This window comes from Electrona antarctica (genome assembly GCF_951216825.1).
Source record: "Electrona antarctica genome assembly, chromosome: 21".
Lineage (NCBI taxonomy): Eukaryota > Metazoa > Chordata > Actinopteri > Myctophiformes > Myctophidae > Electrona > Electrona antarctica.
In genome coordinates this window covers 16,651,890-16,677,872 of record NC_136802.1, presented here as the reverse complement: position 1 = coordinate 16,677,872, position 25,983 = coordinate 16,651,890, and the positions used below count along the sequence as shown (strand labels likewise).

Here is a 25,983-nt window from a genome sequence, read left to right as displayed (position 1 = left end):
CGTATACTGGCGTAGTCTGCCAGGCCCCACTATACTTCATCTGTTAAACCGCTGAACTTTACCCACTCCGCGACATGCAGGTAACCTGGTGTGGGTGTGGTCAGGAACGAATCAACATCGAACCCAATCTGATGTCGGTCTGCAGAGCCATGCCGTAAAAACACAAAAGAATTACGTGGCCCTGACATTTAAAAAAAAAAGACCCAAAGAATCTGCAGAACAATATATCAAGATTTAACCCACATGAAAAGTTGCACCCGTGCAAACTGAGTGGTGCAGTGTGTGTGTGTGTGTGTGTTGCGTTACAGTGGTCAATGGGGGAGTGCTTATTGTGAATGTCACGGCATCTGCAGGAGTCAATAGGTCGTAAGACGTAAGGGGTCAATAGGTCCTAAAACAGACAGACCTAGGCACAGACAGACGGACACAGGGACACTATTTAAAGGAGGTGTGCATTGCAAAAAAAATATCTTGATAAATCTCTCTCTCTCTCTCTCTCTCTCTCTCTCTCTCGATCCAGATGAACACACTCTAACAGAGGCGTCTTATCATAAATCCACCAGTGAGGATATTCCAGGCCATTCAGACCAACCAAGACAACCATGCATGTGAGGACAACATGAAACGGGACGTTGTTCACCGAGACGACGACACCGTCCGTGGAATCCCGAACCCCAATCTCTGATTATCCCTCGCCAACATGGCTCCTATCAGAGATGACGCACTGGGGGCTGCTCCTCCTTCAAACCAGCTCCTTCAAAACGTCCTCCACGTTCTCCTAAACTCCTCCTCTCCCCCCTCCTCCTCCTCCATTTCTTCTCCTCCTCCCCTACCCTCCTCCTCCTCCTGTAGCATTGACGAGTCCTACAAGTACATCTTCCTCCCCATCTGCTACTCCTTCACCTTCGTCTTCAGCATCAGCCTCAACTCGGTGGTGCTGTACCGATCCTTCAGGCGCACCAAGCGCTGGAATGCCTCGCTCATATACATGGTGCGTGTGAGAATTACAGTGGTATTACATTTTGTTTTACACTTACGAAAGTAAAAGTATCAATACTTAACCTCGCGTCACTGGTCTTTCCTGGTCTGTGTTACGAAACTGCCGTGTGAACCGGTCGGGAGCGGATATCGCTACATCATGTTGTAATATTGTTTTGTAGTCATCAGGCAGGAAGAATCATCCGGAACTTCCCTTTCCCTCAAACCGGAAGAACAACAATAAAAGCTCTTGTAGCCTTCGGCTTTTATTGAGAAAAATCGGTTTGGGAAAAGGAAGTTCCGGATGATTGATCACTACAAAACAATACTACAACATGACGTTGCGATATCATCCGCTCCCGACCGGATCATAAACCCGAAAAGGAATGCTACCCAGGCTAATCAATACTGCAGCATAGAAGTGCTCCGTTTCAAGTAAAAGTCCGGAATGAGTGACAGTACAAAAGTCTTTGCATCTAAATGATCGTCCCCTCTTAACGACAACAGTTTGAACAGCCCTGGTGCCACTGACGAGCGGAGGGGGACGCCATAGACACGGCTAGTTTGAGAGCAGAAGTGGGGAAGAAGAAAAAAACAGCCAACCTAAAAGTACTCAGTACTTTACATTGCGGCTAAGAATCCACCACTCCTGAATGAAGTGTCTGGTGCTGGGACTCTGGTGCAACGCACAGGTCCTGGACCTGGTGAGAGCAGGAATTGGACCTGGTGAGACGTAGGAGGGGCCGTTGCAGGAGTAAAACCACAGAGCCTAGTCCTTCCACGCGCCAGAAACATACCTCCCAGTCCTGGCAGAGCAGTTCCAGAGTAGTTACAACGGATTGTGTGGCCCTGGTCTTGCCCTAATGGGACTGATCGAGGGTAGCTACTGGGACATAAGCCGGGACTTGATCAACCCCGGCTGGTTCGCCTGATTGAGGGGTATGATGTTCGACAGACCCGAAACCCCGATGACCTTGGGATACATCACTGAGGATACGTCCCAGTTGCATCCATGCGATGTTTTTTAGTTCTATATAATCATTTAAGAAAAGTTTGCAATATTGTATTAACAATTGCAAATATTATAAAGGTTCCGTCTTTTTATTGTTTAAATAATAAATAAACAAATAAATAAGACTATTTGCAAAATGGAAAAGTGTGATTAAATCATGTTTGATATGTGAACACATTGTCTGTTCAAGTTTAAGGTTTTAACATTCAAATATCATGTGGGTCAACTTACCCCTTTACTTGGATCAACGTACCCTTACCTGGGGCAATTTGAGCCACATGACCACTTTTCTTTAATAAGTCATATTTTCATGGCCCTTTGTCATATATGCTCAATTGATAGAAGACATCCTGAAATAAGGGCAGATCTTTAGATAAAGTTATTTTTAAATGGCCAAAATGTATAGGGCTGAAGTGGTTTATGCATGTTTTGTTATGATAATCAAGATCTACAAAGTAGCTATTAACTACAGCTTTCAAATAATTGTAGTGGAGTAAAAGTACAATATTTGCCTACGAGATGTAGTGGAGTAGAAGTAAAAGTACTGGAAATTGGAAATACTCAAGTAAAGCACAAATACCCCAACATTCTTACTTTTAGCGTACTTATGTAGGCTAAATGTACTTAGTTAACTTTCCACCACTGCCTGTCTGCAAGGACCTAATCCGATGCAACCGTGTGCAGCTCCTTTACAGTCTTATTATTTCCATGACAGGTGAACCTGGCGTCCACAGACTTCATGTACGGCCTGTCGCTGCCCTTCCTGGTGGCCAGCTACGTCATGCACGACCGATGGGTGTTCGGAGACTTCATGTGCCGCCTGGTGCGCTTCCTGTTCTACTTCAACCTCTACTGCTCCATCTTCTTCCTCACCTGCATCTCTGTCCACCGCTACCTGGGCATCTGCCACCCCATGCGGACCATCACCCTGGAGAGCAAGCGGGCGGTCAAGTGGACGTGCGTACTGGTGTGGGGGGTGGTGTTCGCCCTGACCTGCCCCATCTTCCGCTTCGCACAGACTGGGCATGTGACGCGGGGCGGCGGCGCTGGAGTCGGAAACAATGCCACCACCAGCGGAATGGGTGTTGGGCAAATGTGGATGAACAACAGCTATGTCACCAGCAGCAACGACTCCTCTGAGCCGGGCGCGGAACTATACCAGAACTGTTGGGACGACGCCATCGACAAAGAGTTCTCCGACTACGTGCCGTACGGGATCATACTCCACCTGCTGGGCTTCTTCGTGCCGTTCACCATCATCGCCTGGTGCTACTCTCACGTGGTGCTCACCATATTCCGAACGCTGCACTCCCGGCCGCCGCCGCGAGGCCTACGGAACCAAGGAGAGAACGGAGGAGGCGGGAGGTCCGCGGCTGCTGGAAGAGGGCCACGGGGAGGAGGAAAAGGTACGCTTAACGCACTGTGGTGGAAAGTATACTTTCACTTAAGTAGCGTACAATTTTGAGGTATTTGTACTTTACTTGAGACGAGTAGTCTACTTCAAATTTTCAATACTTTTACTTCCGCTCCACTACATTTCAGAGGCAAATATTGTACATTTACTCCATTGCAATTATTTGACTACTTTAGTTACTTTACTTTACTTACTTTAGTTACTTGATTATTGTTACAAACCTTACAGTAGCCACTTGCATCACTGCTATTTTCAAAAGATTTTTTACACATTTGAAAACATGAAATGAGACATTCTGCATAACGAGTACTTTCTACTTTTGGTAATTTAAGAACATTTTGATGCCAATAATTTTGCACTTTCACTCAAGTACATTTTGAAATCCGGACTTGTAAACTACTTGTAAACGGTCAAACGGAGTAGTTCCACATTGCAGTATTTGATACTTTTATTTAAGTAAAACATTTGAGTACTTTTTTCCACCACTGTTAACACAGGCGGAGGAGGAGCGAGGGCACCCGGGAGAAGTCCAGGGACGGCCATCTACCTGGGCGCCCGCTCGCCATACGCACACCGCCGCCGCAAGTCCATCCGGACCATCATCACCATCACGCTCCTGTTCGCCCTCTGCTTCTTCCCCTTCCACGTCACCCGCACCATCTTCCTGGTGCTCAAGGTGACACGCGGCGTGCCGTGCCACACCATGACCATGGTGTCCATGTGCTACAAGATCACCCGGCCGCTCGCGTCCTTCAACGCCTGGCTCAACGCTCTGCTTTACTTCCTCACCAAGGAGAAGGGCGGGCCTCCGTGTTGCCACGACGACGGCCGAGAACCGCAGCACGGCGGCGGCGGCACGCTGCTGTGGCCGCTGAGGATGAAGGGAAAGGCCGCGGACGAGGAGGAAGGAGGGATGGATGAAGGCGTGAATGACAAGGAGGATAAGGACGTGAATAGGACTCTGGTGTACATACACAGAGGAATGACAAAAGTACCATATTCAGCGGAATAAACGAGTCAATGGCTGAATGACTGAATGAACAAATGAATGAATGAGATCGGACAAGATGGTATCCACCTGTTTCCAGTGTCCCATGAGCCTTTGTGTGAAATGTGTGCATCACTTCCTCTTCCTCTTGGCTGTAGCCAAAGATTGTTAATTTAGGAAGATAGTCCATCCTGATTGGAGCAACTAGAGGTGACATGGTACACAAATCCTACAATGGTCTCCTAAAATCCACGGACTTCTTACAAGCGGCCAGGTCTATGAAAACAATCCCAAAAGAAGCAACTACTGCTGTGCTATTTGAAAATAGCCGATCTACAAGCTCACAACGACACGTTGGGATGTTTTATATATGTTATTTTAAAAAGAAATAGGGAATACATTTAAATATTTTGAATATTTTTGGCACAAATGTGTTCAATATATGGTTTTCAAACTTTTACACATCATGCCAATTATTTATTCAGCATTTGAGCCACGGACCATATGTAGCCTGTCAGACCCAAAACTAAAGAATATTTTGTTGTATGCTGTATTCATGTGGTAGCCTACCATTAGGAGAGTTGATCAAAATAACAATTCTTCTACATTCAATTGTGGAGAGTTCTTGGAAATCAAGTAATGCTCTATGTTTAACAATAATTTTACTCTTGAGAGCGTAAAATGAAACCAAATGGACCCGGGCTGTAACGATCCATTTGGTTTCATTTTAGACTCTCAAGAGTTAAATAATGTTCAAGTAAATAGTGCATTTATATAGAACTTTTATCCAAAGCGCTTTACATAGATTGTGCATTACATTCACCCATTCACACACACATTCATACACCGATGGCAGGGGAAACCATGCAAGGCACCAACCTGCACAATGGGAGAAATTATTTAGGGGTTCAGCGTCTTGCTCAAGGACACTTCGACACTAACTCTGGGGTGCCCGGATCGAACTGTGGACACCCTACCAGCCACTCTACCCCTGAGCCACTGCCGCCCCTGTAAGTGAACAGGACTATGGTGTACATACACTCAGGAATGACCAAAGTATGATACTCAGCATGAATGACTGAAAGACTGAATGAGCAAATGAACGAGTGACGTCAGACTGCATGGAAGGAGTTTCCAGAAGAAAGGAAGAACGCAGGTGAACGGAACACTTTTTCAAACTTATCTTCATATACTGTATGGTCTCACAAATGCTCATTGTAAGATTCCACCAGTCCATTTCTGAAGTCACTCTGTGCCAGTCTGTGGTGGGTTGTGGACAGTGGTGGAAAGTAATTACTGTAAGTACATTTACTGTACTTAAAGGACCACTACACCACTTTTCAACCTATCTTCATTGGTCCTCACTAATGTTCATGATAATTTTACTTTTACTTTCTATACTTTTTCCACCACTGGTTGTGGACAGTTAAGAAACAGAAGTGCTCCTCTGATAGGCCCTTAATTGTTTATTTTCCTGCAAAAAGCTGTGAGCAGACAAGGAATCAAAGTGGTTAAGTCAGGACGCTGACGTTGGACTGTTATTCAGGAAGGACAAACTGAAACGTCACGATGGAAATGTGTTTTATTTGCCCTGTCATGCCACAGTCTTTTATCAAAAAACAAACAACACGGTAACTAGTGTCAAGGCAGACAGTGAGTGAACCCAGATGCAGAAACCAGGCCAGACCAAGGAGACGCACATAACGTAAACTAGAGAGTCATACCTTAGGTAGGTTATTTCACCCAAAGGAGTTTAAGCAGGGGTCCAAGAGGTTGCAAGGAACAGCGACAGTCCTCCTGGTAGATCTCTGCTTTCTTGTGTCCAGGTTGGAGCTGCGTGGGAGGCTGTCAGGCTGACTGTGGAAGAGATCAGGTGTTAAGTGTTACTGATGGTCAAAAATGAATCTGGTCTTAAATCTAAATGAACAGCTGAACTGACCTATTTGGTCCGACGTACTATTGGACAATGACAACCTACCTCAAACCTTAACCTAACCATTACCGCAAGCACGGAGCAGCGCATGTTCGCCAACCTTAACGCATGCCAACCTTAATCTGGTCGTTTTCCACATGTCGGTCCGGTATGTCGGATAAAGATCTGCCCCCCGCACTAGCCAGAAATATCACTGAGCTGAGCACTGCGTGCTGTGACAGACAGATTTAAGTAGCCAGCAAGGTCATGGGCTATAGCTGCACACAAAAAAACTCTTCCTACTTCCCTACTTTCTTCACAGGTGTTACCGATGATACTAATTAAGGCTCTGTTCCATTTAGTGTACAGTGGTTCTCCAACTTCTTTTAATTTTATTTCAAGGACCCCCATAACTTTCAGAGTATATACATGGTACAGGGCCATTTGGAACCCACTCAAGGACATTTTGAGACCCACTGGTGTAGCAGAGTGTTTCCAGTGAGCCAACATGCACACAATAGCATCACCCTGACTCTGTTTGACCAGAATGGACAGAGGAAAAGAGAAGGGAACCCGCACACTCATATGCTCCAAAAGGTTTATTTATTGACGACGTTTCGAAACTTCCGTTCTCTTTTCCTATGTCACTTTTTGAACCCAGCACCTCCACAAAGTGATATAGTATATATAGTATTTTACTATAGTTTCTGTACCAGAATGGACAGAGCCTTCATTAATATCATCGGTAACACCTGTGAAAGAGGGAAGGGGTCCAAGTTCTTTCGCAGAAGGGTGAAATCAGCCGCCAACTGCTTCTGCCATAAATATGGGGAGGGGATGGGTAGGGATGCCTCGCCGAGGCTTATTCCCTACCCCTCCCCTACTGGGCGGGGCTTCTGGCGTTTACATGAGTTGGGCATTGTCATGTTCTACACAGCCTGAAAACCCATTCTGACAGCCAGCTTGGAGAATGTTATTAGACTCCCAATCCATACCTCCCAAGTTTCAAATCTACTTTTGTGCCGATAAAGTAAAGTTTTAGATCGTGGCCGGTTAAGACTGAGGCGACAGACCCTGAGGTTAGGGTTTGGGGGTAGGGTTAGTAATGTCTGACATACATATGTGGCCTGTTAAGACTCACCCGTGGCTGGGTTGGTCTGCCGGATGCAAAGGCCAACCCTGTTATGTCTGGCAGATATAGTTGGCGGCTGATTTCACCCGTGTGCAGTTATTTCCAAAATGGCGTGTGTGCAAAGAGCCCATTGCAGGATGGAAGACAGCCATGGCTGCTTGCCAGGACACACCTTCCCACAGGCAGAGTGCAGAGAGCATAGACTGAGACAAGAGTGGCCAGCTGCCATGACAGTAAGTCACAATGTGACACTTTCTGCACTTGCAGATCTGCTATTTTCACTATTCTAAAGTATTTTTTAAAAGCAAGCACTCCAGTACTTGATATTTGACCTGGAGTATCTATAGGCCTACTTACAAGTACTGGAGTTGTGAATATATGGTAAGGCAAATAGATAAGATGCGTAAATAATAAAATAAAGAATAATTGTTCTCAACGTTGGATGTGATTATGTTCTGATGGGTCTAAAATGAAATCAACAATTCTGCTCCGTGTGCGTGTGTGTGTGAGAGAGAGAGAGTACTGTGTGTGTGTGTGTGTGTGTACGCACACAAAATGATAATTTTAATGTATCATTTAAAGGCTCTTTAATTAAATACCGTCAACTAATCTTAGTTTTATAAAATTTGATTTGATTTGATTTTGTGAACCTCCCCCATGTCTTTCTGTAGTTGATGGTACCATAGTAATCCACACCAGGTCACTAGACAAACATAATTCATAATCATAATTCATAATGTAAATAATATGCAAAAACATTAAAGAAATACATATTTTTAATAGCCAAAGTATAAAATATGGTTATAAATATTGATTAAAATGATTGTAACGCCAAACTACTTTTGCTTGACCCTAGAACCCCCCACCCCAAAGACCTCCAGACCCCACTTTGATGTACAGTATATTTCACACTTGCTATAGGGTTACATCTAAATGTAATGTCATTTCTCCTTGGTCGACAGGCGAAATAAACACTGGTATCTGTTTATTTTTAAAGCAATTGATGGAACTTTACCGTGTTATATTAAAGCTCTACTGGACTGGAACCCTGTAACATTTAGGACATGCTCCAGTCACTGGCTCACACTAAAGGTCCCAAATGTAAACACAGAGTTGGGGGAAACAGCCTTTTGTTTTAGTGCCCCAACTACATGGAATGACCTACAGGTTAAATTAAAGATCTGTTCTCCCATAACATACGGTCAATTTAAATCTTTGATTGCAGACTTACCCCCAAGTGTCTGCAACTGTTTTTAAACATGTGCTACATCACGTGCTGAGGAAATGTTGCTGTTCTGTTTATTGCTTTGAAAATGTTGTATTATGTTGTATCTCGACCGTACTGCAAATGAGGGTGACCTCAATGTCTTTTGAGAATAAATAAAGGTTTGAATGAATTAATGAATTTCTGAAAGTAGTACTCTCTCAACTGTTAAGAGCATAGAAGTCCTGTTGTCACAAAAAAAACATGACCTAGGGAGGTACAGTAAGTACTACTATTCAGACTGCTCTATGCAAATAATAATATTGCAGTGGGAGCTACTTATTAAAGTGCTACAGTATACAGTAAGTGCTTAAGTCAGGAGATATTTAATACATGTATTTTAATAGGACATAAAAAGGTAAAATGACTGGTGCATTTTAACTTCTATTGGCAGCAAGGATTTTAGTCTGTGTATTGTGTAAAAAGTGTCAAATCCTACAAAGCTAATTGTAGGTATTTTTTTCAGCTGCCTTTTTATCTGTCAGCATCTGCCTCAAAATACGTTTCTGGACATGTTTTCAATAAACTGATCTAAGTGGAGAATTTCTATCTGTCTGTGTCTCTCTTACAGTGTTATACTCTATGGACGCAAATGCGGGGGTAAAAAGACTCCCAGAAATGTGTAGATATAAGAAAAGTTTAAAAAAAAAAGGAATACATAGTATATGCTCTGGGGATTGTGCCCGACATGTGACAGCTCATCCAGAAATTGACAAGCAACTCCGTTTACATGCAGCCTCTTGTAAACAGTTTAAACCCTCCTTCAAACCCATGCACCCGTCTGCAATTTGCAACCGGACAAGTCTTCTAGCTTGCCAAAATAAATGACACCGCTATAGCCTACTTTTACTGCTCCTACTACTATTGATGATTTCTTATAGGCCTGTGTAGCTTACCAGTGGGTTTTTATGTTTTGACGAATTAATCCTTTTAGCATTATTGCATAACTGTACTTTCTGAAAACAGCTAAAAAGGTATTCAATCAAATCAAACCTAACATAATTTATAACCCAGCACAACACACGGACACACACACACACACACACACACACACACACACACACACACACACAGAAGAGAATACAGGCGTTATAGTCCGAGGAGCTCATCACACAACCAGGCTCAGCTGGTCCTCACAGGTGATGGCACCATCATCGCTTAATTTAAAGGGACATTTCACAGCTGGAAGAAACTGCAGTCACTCAATGTTAAAGACCGTGGTCATCATTTCAATAAAAAAGGAGAGATCACACCAATATGGAATAAGCGAATGTTTATTGGAAGGATTATTTTAGCAGCAATTTAGCAAGCAAGATGACAAAAGTTTATAGCAGAAGATTTTGGCGATTAGACTCCGATTGCATTTATTGAATAAGATTAGCTTTTAATAGTGAGAACCCCCCATTGGAGCATTGGAGTCTAGGCGCTGGTGGTGGTGGCAGCTGAGCAGATGAACCTCCTTCCTTCGACACTAGATGACAAGGTGGAGTTGAGGATGGAGGTGGGTTGCTTGTTGCAAACTGAAAAGAGAATGGCAAGTGTCAGAAGCAGTGATATTTAAAGGCGGAGTCAAATCACCTGCTTGGCTGCTGCAAAGTGCTTGGATTTGTGAACAGATTTTTACAGTGTGAGAACAGAAATGACGAGCCATGATAGTGAAGAAAGGCTGAATGAAAGCGTTGGTTATAAGACCTTCCTTATTGAACCTTCGCTAAAAGCTACATATGGTCATACAATGGATGCCAAAACAATGGGAACATTTTCACTTGTGTATTTTAAAAATATTGGAATGAATTGGAATTAATCCAATTGAATGAATCGGCCCTAAGGCAGTGGTTCTCAAAGTGAGGCCCAGGGGTCCTTGGGGGGAGGTTCCAGCCAGGGGTCCCCAGCAAAAGTAGTTAATCCAGCATCACAATCACAATAATTTTATCCACTATCCATTTAGGCTATAAATGTTGGCTATTAAAGAAATATCAGCCGTACACAAGCTCACCGCAAGTTATTTTTTTTATAAAATAAAACCACATGGTCCATGAATGGACCACAAAGCCCTGATGTAGAGTGAGAGAGTCAGACATACTTTGTCCTTCCGTTAGTTAGTTGTGATGATGAGCATGATTTCAGTGAACCGTGGAGACCTCTGGCATGTTGTTGTTGTGCTCCGAGTGTTTCATCTTCACGTGGTAAATGATTCATGTCAATGGGTGTTGACTGCTACTCTGGAGAGTAGACAAATCACCAAAACCACTGGAGTAGCAAACTGACTTCCGCCCTGCAACTATGCAACACTTGATGAAAAATAGAAACAAATAAAACATTAAAAATATTATATACACTTTTCGTACATGTGATTTATGAGTTTTATCTGTTTCATTATATAGTGCCATGTGTACTAGGGTTAGTGTGTTATCAGCATTTGATTTGCAGGGCAGTTTCCATTTCAGGACAGGAACTCCTTTTGGGGTTCTTGTTGCCATCTACAGTATAGCAAACATCGGCCCCAGACCTAAATGGGTTAAATGCTTAAGCCCTATTTACTTAATCTTTTGACAAATACCCGTACTGAAAAAAGCACATCTTTTGACAAATACCCGTAATGAAAAAAGCAGATCTATAAGTGCTGCTTGTTATTTTGTGCACGTCTGGATCTTTATTTTGTCTATCAAATGAATGAATGACAAATGTTGAGAAGTTGGGGTTAGGATGTGGCATTTAAAGTTCAGATTTAGGGGATGAGATTTAGGGATCTTAGTTGTGTGGCAATTATGTCACACACCGACCTACAAGCTTGTAGATTGGGCAAGTTACTGACTTTTAAATGCTTTAAAAGTAATAATAAAATACGTACTTGATATCAAAAGTAACTAGTTACATTAACAAGATGTTTTATTACTTTTGCATGTACGATGTTTGTACGCGTTACATAATTGTGTGGCTGTTTCTTTTCCTCCGCGTTGCCCTTTGCTAGTTGAAATGGCTCTAGTTGACTTAAGTAAAAGTTAATGCAATACCACAAAGTAGAAATATTCTGTTAACTGAAGTTATGAAATATCTTTTGTGGAATGTGCCGTTCATCCATCGCACGAGACTCTGAGTTATTTTTTACTGCCGTTTATTAACACCATGATGTAAACACCATGCTGTAAAACACAGTAGAAGTGACGTGCAAACGCAAAGACAAAAAGCAAAAACATTAACTTGGACCACTCATACAGTTACATTCACAACTAGAAAAAGTGCCCCTCTGGGCACAGGTCTCCACCAGGGCAGGTCAGGTTGTGGCCTCCTGGTGGCGCTATAATAGGCCAATGTGAAAAGGGTGACATTTCTTCTTACGCCTTGGATGGCAATAGGATGATTTGAGGCATTTTGTTCCAAAAATGTGTTTTGCAAAAATCCACCTGTTTGCAAAAATCCACCTGACCCAAAAAAGTCTGGGTCCGAGTACAGCATCTTGCAATGGGTCTGGTCCACAAGATTCGATACACCACCAAGATACCCATGTACCTGTCTAGATACTTCCTTAATGTTAACGAAGTCCACACCCACAACACCAGAGGGAGTGCAACGAACCATGTACAACCCAGATTCGGCACAAACAAGGGACTAAATTATTTTCGCTCCTATGCCACCAAAATGTGGAACGCCCTACCAACAGTCATTAAGACATGCAAATCCCTTGACTCCTTCAAAACCGCTCTCAAAGGGCACCTACGGATGGCTGCATGGTTTGTTTCTTTTCCCTTTTTACCTCCATTATGATGAATTCCTGTTCTGTTCTTTGTCTATATAGAAGTGTCTATTTGTATGTCTCTAAATGTTTTGATGAATTGAACATGGTGGACCCGTAAACAAGTGTAATGCTTAATTGGGTCGTCCACTCACAGTTAACAGCCTTTGTATTGAGTTTGTGCTTGAAATGTACTGTAATTCTGCAAACTGTTAATAAATATTTCAATCAATCAATCAAGTAGGTCATTTCATCTTCCAAGAAGCCTTGGTGGCAGAGATTAGCTGTACAGTGTACACAGACGGACGGACACAAGCACACACACGGACAGAGTGCAAAACATACTCTCTCTCCATGCCTTCGGCCTGGTGGAGACAATAATACACAACCTTCACAATAAGATTCACAAACAAAACAATACTGACCACTTTGCCTGCTTGCACATGAATGGGGAGGAGGGTTCTTCAGTCTTTCTTGAAACGTTAGTTTTTCTTCTTTTCTCTATTTTACTTTACTGTATATCTTGTACTTCACTTTCTTCTGCTTAAGTTATAGTTACCTTATAGTTCACTTTACTTATTCTAGTTTGCTTTACTTCTTCTGGTCTCTTCCTTCCAACTTCTTCTGCAAAGAGCTCTCTCATCAGTGTCAGTGATCTGCACAGTGCACTGTCCTTCAATGTAATGAGACTTCTGCCCCTCTCTCACTCACAACAGGTGAAACCAACAAACTTAATTACCAGATTCACAGATGCAACAAAGACACATGATTGGAACACACTTAGAGCGCCCCCAAAGGGACAAACACAGAAATATAACATGACATGGCAGCAGTAACAAAGTAGGCTAGCCTACACTTGCTGTGTAGTAATATGCAGCACTGTGTAGTGTAGTGTAGTGTAGTAGATGTGTAAAGTAAACTAAAGGTAAGTTGTTGAACCTGTAGTGTAGTTTAGTTAGACAGGCTACTTAAGTTTCCAACTGTCAAAACTACTGTGGCCATTACGGGGATCGAACCCGCGACCTTCGCGTTATTAGCACGACGCTCTAACCAACTGAGCTAAACGGCCTGACTATTACATTGCATTCGTCACATATAGAGCTTCAAGGCAGCCTGCCAGGCATACAGACAGCCCAACCTCCCTTATGGCCCTACCCCTCCATTTTGCCCCGGGCACAACCGTGTCTTCTTAAAGTAACAGTACACGTCTACACGATTTATAACAACAAAAAGGACGTCTAGTTTAGATCCGTTTTGATCAAAAGTGAAGGACGCCCAACCTACTGTGTAGCAGACCCCCATCTGAAAACGAGGGACCCCTGTATTTTCTGTCATAACATAATACAAATAATAGACTATGTCATTGTATGACATGGCGTATGTTATTTAATTGATTGATTGAAGTATAAAGTAGTGCAGAATTACAGAGTAGCCTACATTTCAAGCACAACTCAGTACAAAAACTGTTAACTGTGAGTGGACGACATCATAAAGCACTTCATGTTTACTAGAGGGTCCACCATTTTCAATTCATCATAACATTTATAGACGTACAAATATACACTTCTACTTATACTCACTCGTCACTTATACTCTTTTCTGACAAGATGACACTGAGTGTGTGTGTGCGTGTGTGTGTTCGTGCGTGCGTGTGATTTTATTATGATCATCATCATAATTATTACAACATATTAAACTCTCATCTCGCCCCTGTAGAGGGCGACAGATCCCCGCTGGCAGTGCACTGTGTGTGCGGTTCAATTCAAACTCCAACCGCCGTTCTGCTGTCCCGTCCTGCAGCGCGGCCTCTGTGACGGTTACGTTACGACACAAGTGAAATTAAAAAACAAATAAATTTATTAAAATTCACGCGAGCGATATTATGACAAAACGACAGCGGGGATCAATCGGGCTCACCGACGCGCACATTTTCCAACTGACGAAAAAAATATTCTGCGCACGTTTGTTGTTTTTGCGCGTGTGTGCGTGTGTGTGTGTGAGTACGTGTGTGTGTGCGCGCGTGTGTGTGGAGCCGCCTCGATCGAGCCGTTGGCGCCACTTTCAAATCCTCCACTGCAAGAGAAGAGAGAAAAACTAGTTTTCACTCCATTTCTATTCAGCTTTTTATAACCTTATTAATGACATTAAACCAGGAATATTTATACCCTATTCCATGTTTCGCACGGGGATTTTTTTAATCAGCTGAAAGGTAAGGGTGTCTTTTTTTAATTCATTATTATTCACGTTTTATGCTTCGTATAACATGTTTTACCACCTAGTTTTTCGTCTTTTTGGTCTTAATTTCAGAGCAGCCTTCGACGGGTTTTGATGCATTAACCCTGCTGCGAAGCAAATAATACGTATTTGTGTAGTAAATGTACAGTTCACAGCCGTGTACGAGTCTTATGACTCGACGAAAAACAAAAAAATGTGTGTCTTTTACTACTTTTACGCTTCTGCTGCTTTTCAGCATTTCATTCAGCATGCTAACCCACTGCTTTCCAGCCTAATGCATCGTCAAAACGACGTTATACAAAAACCGTTAGAGAACGTATAGTTATAACGGTAGTTTTGTAGAACGGGTTTTTATAAATTTTCGCCATTAAAAAAGCAGCATTTCCACGGAGCTTTGTGTTCTGAATCCGCGGACACTCCGCCGTCCTACAACCCCGTGCACGAAGCTCTGTCCCGGGGGTTAGACCCTCCCCACCAAGCCCCCCTCCATAGCCAACACACTAGGCACATCCTCGGTGTTTGTTTAACTCCAAGAGGGTGCAATATGGACCCGCGAGGGTCCATTTGGTTCCCTTTTGTACCCCCTAAGAGTTATACATGGATAAATCCCCACGGAGGATTTTTATTGTGTAATACCCCACCCACCCACAACCAAACTCATAGAAAAATATCGCATAAACTCATAGAAAAATATCGCATACTCATAGTATCTACATTTAAGCGAATTAAACCGAGTTGTGCACAAATTGAACATACAGACGAAATTGTGTTTTAGTTGGAACCAAGGGTTGACGTTTTGGGGCTTTTAGCGGCTGTCTCGGCGAGCTGACGAAAATATAAATAAATGAATGCAAAAAACACGGAGTCAGCAGATTGTGTCGAGCCACACCGTAAAACCCCGAGGGTTGATTTAACCCCGAGGGCGTAGCCTACAAATAGAGCCCGTTGGGCGTTGGGACCCCGTTGTGTTAAATTAACACCGACGATTTTCCTGCCGTCTTTGCTTCACGAATAGAAGTTAAACGCTTTAAAACAATGAAATGCATCGAATATGTTACAGTAGTTACTATGTAATGTTGCACATTTTAAACTTACAATGTTGCAGTTAAAGTTATATTGTTACAGTTACAATTACAGCAGTTATACGTTTAAAACAAATCCAGTTACAATGTACAGCTAAAGTCATAGTGTTACAGTACAATTACATTTCCTTATACATTTAAAGTTATAATCAGGTACAGACAGTTATAATTAAATTAACCACTTTTTTGTGGAGGGGGGGGGGGTCATTAGCCAAATAAATAGATCTACAAGCTCACAAAGAGATTTGGTGTAGGATGAAAATCAATAGTATTAAAGGGTTTAAGTGGTTAAAGTTACAATAGTTCAGTACAATTACAGTTATAACTGTTAAGTTACAATCTAATGTTACACGGAGTGCATCAACACTTACTCTTCCACCTTTTCACTTGTGTACAACCAAGCCATTATTTTCTTTTCTTTAAAAAAACAAACAAAACAAAGGTTGTATGTATAGGCTACTGTATGGCGTAAACTAGTTGGTTGCAGTTCATCTTTATTAGTAAAAGTTCTGTGTATAATTTATTGTCTTTGTTTGAAATGGAGAGGCTTTCTGTTAAAATACGTGCAGATCGGTGTGGCTTTCCCCACTGAAGTGCCGGCAGTGTAAAATCACAATACAGTATTGTTATGTAATGGTGGACTTTTTATTTCATACTGTGTCTGATGATCAAAAGTCTTCATCACTGACACAAAATGGACCCAACTGTCTCTCTATACCGCCTTTTTAATAGAAGTGCCGCGTCATCATCTTTTGTCACTGTATAGATGTACTGTTTCTTTATCATGTCCCCTCTCACCCCCCCCACTCGCTCGCTCATTTCTCACTCACTCACTTTCTTGCTCAGTCACTCACTCACTCATTCACTCACTCATTGCAATGCTCACTCGCACTCACTTTCTTGCTCGCTCACTCACATTCTTCTTGCCACACTTTGGTTGCAATAAGAGGTTAATATGTGAACTATAACACACACAAACAAGCAACGAACCTAGATTAACATCTAATCACCAAGTAATCAGGATCCTGTTTCTGCTTTTAAATACAAATATTCGGATTATGATTTGAGTGTCATGCTTGTGACTGTACTGCACATCTGTAGCATATATAGTGCCCAGAGAGATATAGGTGAATAAATAATAGCTTGCCTTGCAATCTAGCTCCTCTTATACATATTTGAAAGTTGACATTGTAATGTTTCAATTCAGATGAATATCGCAAAAAAAGCAGATCACAATTCAAACTAAACTACATTAGCATTGACTTTGTTCTAGATTCCACATTCTATAATGTTCTTTTCTTACCACCTCCAATGTTTATATCACACCAAAAGTCGTGAATATGGACCAGGCTGGTGTAATATGAGATATTATTTACAGTCAATGATCATTTGTACCAGGGTAAAGTAATATTACTGCTATTTATCACAATCATGACTCTAATAGTGGAGTTAAGGCACCAAGTAAAACAAAACATTTCAATAAAGGCTGATTCAAACTAGTTCATCATCACAGACAGACAGTAAAATCCTCAGTGTTCATTTATACATTTATAATTCTGAGAAGGTACATGTGTAAACACGTGGAGCCCAGTTAAATTAACAACATTTGACTGTGCACACGCGTCCGGGGGTCCCCACTCAGTTCGTATCATGACTGAGGGTGAAGTATTTGAAGGCAGGTTAATATTTATTACATGAGTTTGTGGTCGGTTGTGCTGGAGTGTGCGGCCCCACTTTCTTTAGCTGTATCTCGTTTAAATTCAGTGTGTGTGTGTGTGTGTGTGTGTGTGTGTGTGTGTGTGTGTGTGTGTGTGTGTGTGTGTGTGTGTGTGTGTGTGTGTGTGCGCGCAGACACAGAGAGGAAGCCCCCCTCTCTCTCTGCAGCGTACACGGTGCAGTGTGAACTACGTATTATATCTCTGTCATATATAGTCTAGAATTGTGTGTGTGTGTGTGTGTGTGTGCGTGTGTGTGTGTGTGTGTGTGTGTGTCGCACTCAGTATTGTGTGTGGGTGAGTGTGTCTGGACTTAGTATTACTGTACTTGGGGGACCTAATGTCCCCTCAAGTATAGATAAATAGACATTTTGAAACAAGAGAAATTGTTGCTTTTACGATTAAAAATGTTAGATTAGATTTTACTAACTTTACTTTCAGATTGGGTTTAGGATTAGATCAGATTTAGGGGTTAAGATTATATTAGACATTTAGAGGTTAGGTTTAGGGGTTAGGGTTGGAGTTATGCCAGATTATTACTTGGTTGTACGCTGGTGTCGTGGCCCGAAATTGGGCGATCTACAATTTCCCAACGCATCGCAGGGTGAGACATTGTGAGCTTTAGATTGAATTTGGGTTAAAATGACAAAAAACTGCAGAAAAAGACATTTATAAAATCATGATCCTAAACTTTTGGTGTCCTCACAAGTACAGTAATACAAACGTGTGTGTGTGTGTGTGTGTGTGTGTGTGTGTGTGTGAGAGAGGGGAGGGAGAAGTGGGGAAGGGTGGGGGTACTGCCTCCATGTCATTTAGTAAAACTGTGTAGTTTGATAGCAGCACTTTCGCCACGACGAGGGGACGGGCTCCCCTCCCTTCTCGGTGTGGGCTCCTCGCACAAAGAGCACACACTCCTCATCTCATGACCAAATTACATTATTGGCAAGTCCACAACAGACCAGACAAGCCTCCTACAATGTACAAACCTTTTCCCCCCTAAAGATTTCCCCCCTCCCTGTCCAGTTGCCCGTTCCTGCATTTTGTTGTGTGTCTTTACTGTATGAAAACCAGGGCTGCTTTAACAAAACAAGTATTTTGCTTTCCTCATGTGCCCTAGCTGTTTTTTTGTGGTGAGAGCCTAACTCTGAAGAGAGCACAAACGGAATGAAAAGGGTCCATTTCGTTCCTCTTCTGAATGAAAGTGATACTAAGGATTTTACTGTGCAGGCAGAAATGCCTGACAATGTCACTGGCTTAAAAAAAAAAGAAAAGCATGCAACTTACTCAGGCAGACACACTTTCCTTATTTTATTCCCCTTATTTTTTTTCTTCTCTTTCTCCCCCTCTCCCTCTTTCCCCCTCACTCCCTGACGCTTGTCTCTATTTCTCCCCCCCTCCTCTCTCTCTCTCTCGCTCTCTGTCTCTCTCCGCTCCCTGGCCGACCAGAGAGAAGTTTGGCAAGTGTACAAGCCAGCGCAGAGCGAGTGGAGGCAAACTGCACTAGTCGACTCGCAGCCCCCATTCATTGCCCTGGCGCAAAATAATTTTTTGCCACCCAATGGAGGCACCGGGAGACCCCCAATTTCACACATGTCTTGCACCGGGCCCGGGGGACGCCCTGATTTTTTTCCAGATTTTTCGGTGCCCCAAAAAATGTTGATTTTTATTGTAGAAAGTGATGGCCGGGAAACAAGGCTATAGGGTTCTTATGCCTGCTCGGTCGGTCTCAGTCTCTCACTTAGCACTGAGGCAGCACGACACACTGGAGACTGAGACCTCAAGATATTACAGACAGACAGACAAACAGACAAGACAGACAGAGACCAGGTAGATGAAAAGGGGACCAGCCAGCTACAGTCAGTGAAGTAGAGGGGGGGGACAGTAAGTTTTTCGGGGGCCAATTTTTTCGGGACGCCCTCCCCAACTAGGAAAAGAAGCAACCGGCTCCATTCACATACCTTTTTTTTCTTTTCTTCCCTCATCTGATATTAGCCTGAGTATATATTATATTCCCATTCATACATGTTTGTTGGTGTGTGTGTGTGTGTGTGTGTGTGTGTGTGTGTGTGTGTGTGTGTGTGTGTGTGCACGCATGTGTTCGTCTTTGTGTGTGTGACATAGTTTTTTCCCCTTTTCATTTGTACTGCCCTGTGTGTGTGTGTGTGTGTGTGTGTGTGTGTGTGTGTGTGTGTGTGTGTGTGTGTGTGTGTGTGTGTGTGTGTGCGCGTGTCCGGACCGTGTGGCGTAGCTTAAAGGATGTTGTGCTGTTTGTTCAGCTGCTGTAATGTTAGATTGTGTGTTATAGTGTTACTTCCAGTAGTAGCTTCGTTTTTCGGGGTTATGAGCAGCAGTTTTTTGTGAGTTTAGTGGCACTGGCCTCTTGCTGACACTGTCTCTACACTACACGAAAGACACACTGCTTTACACAGCTGGGGGGGGGGGGGGGGGGGGCAGGGCTTTAGATAATTATAGTGTGGGGGGTGGTGGTTGTGGTAGTAATTGGCTAAGAAACCCCTTTTTGCCCTCATTGATTTTGTTTTTATAATAACATTATCCAGCAGTCCACGGTAAGTCAGTGTCTTTCCTCCCCCCTCTCCCCCCTCCTCTCTCTCTCTCTCTCCCTTCTCTCTCTGCTTCAAAGCTGTTTAAAATGGCTTCAGTTACTGTGAGCAGGCCTCAGTGGGGAGGACAGACAGAGAGCCTCCCTCCCTCTCGCTCTCTCTTTTTCTCTTTCCCTCAACCACACTATCACACTTACTGTATTCCTTCTCTCTCCCCCCACTGTCTCCCTCTCTCTCTGTAAGTGTGTGTGTGTGTGTGTGTGTGTGTGTGTGTGTGTGTGTGTGTGTGTGTGTGTGTGTGTGTGTGTGTCTCTCTCTCGCTCTCCCTCTCTCTCTCCTTTTCAATGGGAGTGTGAATGTGAATAGTAGTTGCTTTTCTTCAATTGCTTTCTGCTGTAACAGTAGTTGATGTGAATGCTTGCTTCGTGATCTAATATTAAAGCTCATGTAATTGTACAGTGTTGCTCATATGTAGGCCTTTATATATAGCCTGTTCCACTGCGAGCTGTCATTAGCAAGTCAATGTGTGCGTTTTTGACCCGGATCCTGCCCCCCCCCCCCCCCACAGACTATTTTCTTCTCACACCCTATGTTTCATTTTATTATACTTTGAAATGTGTGAGCAAACATTTCCAAAATGGGAAAGAAAATGTATTTAGATTATTATTAGTATTATTCCTATAAAATCTGTGCATTTCATGTGAAGCAAACTTTTCTTGGTGTGGTAATTTTCAGTGTAGCCTATACACTAGTAGGGCGTGGTAGGTGCATTGCACAGCCTTAGTTCAACTCTGAGAAAATGGTTTCACTTGAACCCTCAGTTACAAATGGTGAGGATTGCTTTGTAAAAGACCTCTCTTTAATCAAACAAATATTTGTACCTTTACTTAACCAGTCCTTCGTAATAATTACGTGTCTTGTAGACAGTTAGCTTCACATGCAGTAACATAGAGTATTATGTAACCTTGAAGTTGTAACACTTATGGGTTAAATGAACACTTAATGAACACACACACACACACACACACACACACACACACACACACACACACACACACACACACACACACAAATATAGACGACGATGATGAATGTAGTAATTTACATTATTATGGAATGATATCACATGGTTAAGGTTTTGTTGTTTTGCTTGCAGTATAATCGCCTCTAGGCCTTTCTGTCACTCAGGGATTACAATTGAAAAAGTCCTTATGTACAGGGTCAAGTTAGCCATTGGGCCGGTTGGGCCGTGGCCCAGGGGCCCTTGGCTCTCAGGCGCCCTTCAGGGAAACTGGACCGCGTGGTACTGGGTTTGAGGCCCTGACAAGGGCTGTTGATTGTGTTAAATTTAGGTAAAAAAGATGATTAAAAAAAACCACAAAAATATACCGGCCCAGGGGCCCTTGCGGGGGTTAATCCGTCCCTTCTTACAGTATGTACGATGCAAATATTCAGTTGTGGTAAGTATCTAAGTACATTTACTCAAGTACTGTACTTAAGTACCATTTTGTGGTACTTTACTTGCATATTTCCGTTTTCTGCTACATTACTAGGTTGAGGCAGGTTGAGATTAAAAATATAATCTAATCAACAAATAAATTAGGAAAAATAAAAAAGCAAATAAAATGGACCCTCTTGTAAGGGCCCTACGGGTGCATTTTGTTACATTTGTACTCTCTCTCTCTGAGTTCAATTCAGTAGGTTATCTAACATTAAGGTTAGATTTTAGCTCTAGTTAATTTCCTGTAAAGGCTACATCTAACTCACACGCACGTGCATACACACACACACACACACACACACACACACACACACACACACACACACACACACACACACACACACATACGCAGTGTCATCTTGTCATCTAGCAGTTGGTGTTCAATTACTTAATGTTTCTCTTTTCATTTATTTAAATTGGTCCTTTGTGTATATGCTTATCTTAATATCTATATATGATGCCGTACAAAGCCCCGGCGTTTGAATGTCTCTTGAAATGCATTACCCTATTTATTTATTTTCTTTTTTTTTGGTAACTTTCTGTCTATAATTTCGCTGCCGTTTGATTTGGTATATTTTATTTATTTTTATGAGATAGAGTTCTTTTACTATACTACAATTTACTCCACATGCTGAGCTCAGCATTTACACACAAAATCCCACAGTATTTAATTAGTGTGTACAGTACTACACACAGTTAATGTAACTCTGAGAGTGTAGCCTACAAATGGAACCAAATTTACCCGTATGGGTCCATCGAGTTGTACAGAGTTACAACAGAGTTACAACAGAGTTTTTTATTCTCAGCTGCTGGTAAAATGTAATCCCATTCATAATATTTAATCATTTGAATTATTTGATTTAATTGCACATCATTAAATTGTCAAAAAAAATAACAGCATTTTAAAAACAAAACTTGCTTGTGAAAATAATAATGATGGTAATGAAAGTTATGGTGATGATACTGATGATGACATGTAACTCAATTCACATCAACTACAATACATTGGGGGAATTTTGCTGAATAATAATTTTCATATAGATAGGGGGTGGACTAAACCATAAAGACGTGCTACAAAAATCCAGCTAGTTTTGTGAAGACATGATAGTGTAACTACTCTTTTATTTCAGTCTCAGAGTAACATTTACATTCAGAATTGTGCAGAGGTATCAGGTCTCTACCTCCATTTTGTCCACTCACAATTCTCCCATTTTGTTTGTTACGTTTCTCAACTTTCTATGGACATGCTGTGTTGCAATGTTGACACATGAAAATACACATGGAATTTTAATTATACTGTCTGGTTTTCTTAGCTCTCTGTCTCTCTTCTCTTTATTAAAAAAAAACTCTTTTCTGCCTTATTTATTTTATATTTTATTTTATACATTGTGGATCAGCGGGGTCCCCTAGGGCCCACCATTAGGTCCAATAGCATTTTTAATTGCTCACAATATGTTGCGTTGTGTCACGTTTTGAGCTTGTAGATTTGGTATTTAAGCCATATGTTCGCCTATGGGGGATGCGGGGTGGGGGGGGGGATGCTAGGGTTCAAGTGGTTAGTATGTAGTTTATTCGCTTTTTGTGCTATATTCTTTTTTATAGAATTTTTGTGCTAGTCTTTTTTTTAGCTTACAACTTTCAGTAAACAGGTGTAAAAAAAAATCAGCCACTTATAAAACAAAGAAAAAATTATTCAACTGTACGGACTACAGCGTGAGGGGTGCTCGGGTGGTGGTGGTGCAGGGGTTAAATACAGGGGTTCGAATCCACTGTGGTGAGTTGGTGACGCATCCATCCGGATTTGCGGAGCATCTAGCCGTGTTCATGGGAGGCGAGCCGGGCGGGACTGTGAACCTTGTCACTGCACGTATACTCCTACAGGCTGGGGGCCATTACACTAAACATCCTTTTTGTCACACCATCACTAAACCCGGGTATATTGGTTACCCAATGTAAAATATTCAATAAAAAATACTTCTCATCAAAATATATTGAAGTAGGCCCACAGCAATACATGGCAACTTGGTACGTCATATTTCATCATGACTTTTCACAAAAGGGGCCCTATCATAGGGGGGCGAAAATCGGTGAAAAGCGTGAGTATTATTTTAAAAATATTCATTAAATTGCTGGGAACTACGTTGGTCCACCCATTCCTGGGATATGATAATGGTCCAGTAAAAATAAAAGCACATTGTGGGTGTATGGGATTTCTCTCTATCACTCCAAGTCTATCAGGTGAAATGAACCTGAACACCTGCCTGTAGAAAGAAACAGGGATGTGGGCAAACTGTACAGAGCAGTGTTCTTCACCGAAAATAGCCAATCTACAAGCTCTATGAGAATATAATGATCTAGCATATTTTCTATTTTTGCTGAATGTTCTTCCCCAGAATGGGGAGTGGACACTAAGTTCAAGTAGTTACATTTGTATTGAACTGTGTATTCTTTACTCTCATCTGCACAGTTGAACTCCGGGGTCCAGCACGGCGAATGGAGAACGCTGTTCTTGCATCATCCCATCCACACCAACTTGTCCCCGGAGAGGACAAGACAAATTCAAGACTGTCCCCACACTGAGGACAACTCAAGACTGTCCCTCCTGAGTCCCCACTGTCCTAGGAGAGGACAACTCAAGACATGTCCCTACTGTCCTAGGACAGGACAACTCCAGACTGTGGTCACACTCACAGGCAGTATGTCCAGGCTTCGCTTTAGCAGCACATCATGTTTTGCAGACATGTGTTGTTAGACTCCAAATCATCTTGTGCTGCTACCGTGCGCCCTTGGCGCTCCGCCCGCACCCCTGATGCTGCTGAACTCATAAGTAGTACAATGTACAGCATGGCCCATGTATTGGTGTGGTTGGTGTTTCTTTTATTTTACTTTGGTTTGGTTGGTTATCAATTGCGCTCAACGTTTAACCCTTTTCAACGTGGCATCCCTATTTTGAGCAAGTTATTATACATTATACACGGTTTGGCCTTATATCAACATTAATGTGCTCGATTTTGGCTGTTTTCTGTGCACTCATTTAATTAGTTACAAAAACATCATTTAAATATCACTGGGGTGCAGTGGCTAATTCAACTATTTAACTTAATTCATTATAAAAAAAATATCAATGTGAATAAAAAAAATGGTGTCAAAATTGAAATTTAGATGAAACAATAAATAAATCTATTTTCACAGTTTTTGTGCGACACTGTTGTACAATTAAGCAATATTTCACAAGAGGGTGTGCTTTATCGTGATTATTGGCACACCAGTGATGTGGTCAGGAACGAGGCTTTAGCCAAGTTCCAAGCGGCACTTTTGAGAAGGCTGATAACTCTGGTAATTTCCGGAAACAAAGTAGAATCTCAAAAGTTCAGTGTCCCCTGAATTTGACTAAAGTCACAAAAATCGTCTAAAAAAATTAATCCAAAACACAAAGTTCCTCAGTAAGATAAATGTCCAGCACAAAATCACAACTGGGGCCAAACACAGAGTTCACACACACAAAAACTAAGCACTGAACTGCGGAAAAAGCAGGGTTCAAATACACAAACAGAAACTCTTAATCAGTGCAATCAAAGATCAGACACAGGTGAGGTGGGAAACAAGGAGGTGTCTGGGTAATAAGCACAATGTCCATAAGATACAGCTAGCCACAAAACCCCAACCCATGACACCCATGGTGTCACTGTCAACGTGAAGACATGTTTCCCAATGTTTGAATTACGGTTTGAATGTTTGAATACTTTAAATGACTGTTGGACTGTAACTGAGATTTTAAAACATTGACGTGTGCGTGTGTGAGGCTCTAGCAGCACATCATTACTGGTAGTGTCTATGTGATACCAGTATGTGTTGTACTGCTCTAGCCAGACATACATTTTCATCATCATTATAATTATCATTTTGTATTATTATTATTGATGTTTTTGTTCCTTATCTATACCAGCTCTCTAAATAAAATAATTGTTTCCAACTTTCCATACTAGAATTCTACTGATTGTCTCCACCAGGCCGAAGGCATGGGGAGAGAGTATGTTTTGCACTCCGTCCGTGTGTGTGAGTCCGTCCGTCTGTTAATCTCCGGCACTGTTGACCCGGTCGGTGCCAAATTTTGCACACACACTCCCTGGATGCCAACGATGAACCTCTGCCCCAAAGTTTCCACAACGGCCTGTTATAGCGCCACCAGGAGGCCGACTTTTTGATATTACTCCTCCAGATTCTGTCCAAAAATCCCGCAAATCGTTACACACTAACTCTATAGTTATGTGTTCAAGACGGTTCTGTCTGATATTTCATATTCCATCCTAATTGGCTAACATTGACTTTCAAAGTTTGCAGGATTGGCCCGTTTTGAACAAAAAGCCTCGAATCATGAACGCAGCGTGCAATTTACGCGAAATCTTTCACAGACTTTCCTACTAGGCTGAGGAATATATCCAACCCTTTCACATTG

At 42.2% G+C, this 25,983-nt stretch overlaps 1 protein-coding gene and 2 long non-coding RNA genes across 3 annotated transcripts in view; 1 reads left to right on the top strand and 2 right to left on the bottom strand.

Annotated features, from left to right (window-relative positions):
* The window catches only part of LOC306914524, a 32,157-nt gene extending 24,424 nt beyond the window's left edge, over positions 1-7,733 (bottom strand). The window contains exons 1-2 of the long non-coding RNA XR_013788698.1: positions 7,446-7,733; positions 6,117-6,249 (exon numbers count right to left, since the gene is read on the bottom strand). This is a non-coding gene — a long non-coding RNA (uncharacterized lncRNA). The remainder of the gene's footprint in view (positions 1-6,116; positions 6,250-7,445) is intronic.
* On the top strand, positions 701-4,416 carry LOC306913742 (P2Y purinoceptor 3-like; the record flags this gene model as incomplete). Its single annotated transcript, XM_079490555.1, has 3 exons — positions 701-991; positions 2,706-3,396; positions 3,902-4,416. The coding sequence occupies 3 exons, from the start codon at positions 701-703 to the stop codon at positions 4,414-4,416; spliced, it is 1,497 nt and encodes a 498-aa protein (XP_079346681.1).
* A 2,225-nt stretch (positions 7,734-9,958) lies between the features above and the next one.
* LOC306914523 lies at positions 9,959-13,157 on the bottom strand. Its single transcript, XR_013788697.1, has 3 exons — positions 12,859-13,157; positions 10,784-10,991; positions 9,959-10,220 (listed from the first exon to the last, which is right to left on the bottom strand). It is a non-coding gene; the product is annotated as an uncharacterized lncRNA (long non-coding RNA).
* Between the last annotated feature and the right edge of the window lie 12,826 nt (positions 13,158-25,983).